At 32.3% G+C, this 2458-nt stretch overlaps 1 protein-coding gene across 1 annotated transcript; it reads right to left on the minus strand.

Annotated features, from left to right (window-relative positions):
- Positions 1 to 1484: 1484 nt before the first annotated feature.
- Positions 1485 to 1949, minus strand: LOC149393622 (uncharacterized). The gene has a single exon (XM_089618094.1). The coding sequence runs from the start codon at positions 1947 to 1949 to the stop codon at positions 1485 to 1487; it is 465 nt and encodes a 154-aa protein (XP_089474220.1).
- Positions 1950 to 2458: the final 509 nt, after the last annotated feature.

Raw genomic sequence — 2458 nt, forward strand, 5'->3', positions numbered from 1 at the left:
ATTAGAGCTACTCTACTGGTCAGTAGATCAATTAATTAGAATTTGATTCATCTATAATATATGTCCCATGATATATTTGATTAAAATTAGTGAACAATTAATTAGAATTAGATTCATCTATAACATTAGTGAAAAGTTTATTAAATTTAGTTAGTTTCATGCATAATAACAAAGTCATATGAATAAATTTATATTAATGAGCTTCATCTATAATATGTATCCTATGATATATTTTATTAAAATTAGTAAACAATTAATTATAATTAGATTCATCTATAACATTAATTAATGACAAATTTATTAGAATTAGTTAGTTTCATGTATAATAACAAAGTCATATGTATAATCTAAAATTAATGATCTTCATCTATAATATGTGTCCTAATATATATTCGATTAAAATCAGTGAACAATTAATTAGAATTAGATTCATCTATAACATTAATGATAAATTTATTAGAATTAGTTAGTTTCATGTATAATAACAAACTCATATGTATAATCTAAAATTAATGAGCTTCATCTATAATATGTATCCTATGATATATTTGATTAAAATTAGTGAACAATTAATTAGAATTAGATTCATCTATAACATTAATTAATGACAAATTTATTAGAATTAGTTAGTTTCATGTAGAATAACAAAGTCATATGAATAATTTAAAATTAATGAGCTTCATCTATAATATGTGTCGTATGATATATTTGATTAAAATTAGTGAACAATTAATTAAAATTAGATTCATATAATATTAATGACAAATTTATTAGAATTAGATTTATCTATAATATTTTTTAAGTTTTTTATGACTCTACTGAGCATTAGAGCTACTCTACTGGACAGTAGATCAATATTACTAGTGACTCTACTGAGCATTAGAGCTACTCTACCCGTCAGTAGATCAATATTACTAGTGGTTCTACCGAGCATTAAAGCTACTCTACTGGTCAATAGATCAATATTACTAGTTGTTCTACCGAGCATTAGAGTTACTCTACTGGTCTACTAGTGGTTCTACTGAGCATTAGAGCTACTCTACATGTCAGTAGATCAATATTACTAGTGGTTCTACTGAGCATTAGAGCTACTCTACTGGTCAGTAGATCAATATTACTAGTGGTTCTACTGAGCATTAGAGCTACTCTACATGTCAGTAGATCAATATTAATATCACTACAATTTAAGAAAATGAAAGCAATAATGTATGGTAACAAACATCCGTGGACATACAATAAACAAGTCAATTCAAAATAATACACATAGGCATATTTTTTTTTATCACTTCTTGTGTTTTTTTGTTGGTGTCGACCTAGCTTCTCCTCCATTCAAAGGGCATCTTGATATGTTATGTCAAAATTGATTGCATTTTGAGCATCTATTCTTCCGCATCTTCTCTCCCACGGAAGGAATTCTCTTTGTCTTATTCCTGCCTTTTCTCTTATGAACTATTGGAGGTATAACATCAACCAACTCTGCTTCTTTAGGGATATCTCACTCGCATTCTGATGGAACCGGGTATATTTTTTTCTGAATATGCAAGCGACCATAAATCTACTGCGTAATACTCAGAGCTATAATCACGCACATTCTCTAAGGTCTTCAAAGGTGCTAAAGCATGTGCCCATGGAAGTCTATCGAGATCGAATACACGAAAAGTACAACTTTTTTTACCCAAATCGACAACCGCATCGTACGTCCCACCAATGACCGAGAACTCATACATGTCAATGGGTTTTGCCGTCATTGCTTGGGCCTTAATGAATCTCCTACAAAGAATAGTCTCAACCTCTGGTGTGAAAGTCGTGTTGCACGATGACGCTTCATTTCGATGCTTGTAGAACCAATCCGATGTTAACTCTAGAATGGCGTCAAGCATGGAAAGTAGTGGGTACTCTCTAGCTTCCTTTAAAGCCTGATTAATCGACTCAGCTCCGTCCAATGTCATAATATTATACTGATAACCGCCAAAATAAGCTCTAGACCAATGAATCACATCCACGTTTGTAGTTAAATATGTTGCAAGTTGATTATACCTGTTTTGAATCTCGCTCCATGACTCGTTGAATCGCAAAACTTGGTATGCTTCAACCGCCCGTAGAAGTAGATCGATGGCATCCGAGCAAAAATAACATGATTTGAGATTTTTCTTGATATGCCACATACAATATCCATGTCGTGCATTCTTGTAAACTCTTCCCAACGCATTTTTGATGCTTTGATTTCTGTCTGTAATGAAGACGACATTGTAATCATCTCGTACAATCTCTTAAAGCTTTGTTAATAACCATATCCATGCATTGTCATTCCCCGATTCCACAACAGCCCAAGCAATAGGATAACAATGACGATCGCCATCTTGTGGCGTAGCAACCAACAAACAACCTCCAAATTTTGTTTTCAAGTGCGTCCCATCTATCGCAATAACTTTTCTCATGCATTTGTACCCTCTAGCCA

Source organism: Urtica dioica, chromosome 6, assembly GCF_054948205.1.
Source record: "Urtica dioica subsp. dioica isolate 48M chromosome 6, U.dioica_male_clone48M_v1_H2, whole genome shotgun sequence".
Classification (NCBI taxonomy): Eukaryota; Viridiplantae; Streptophyta; class Magnoliopsida; order Rosales; family Urticaceae; genus Urtica; species Urtica dioica.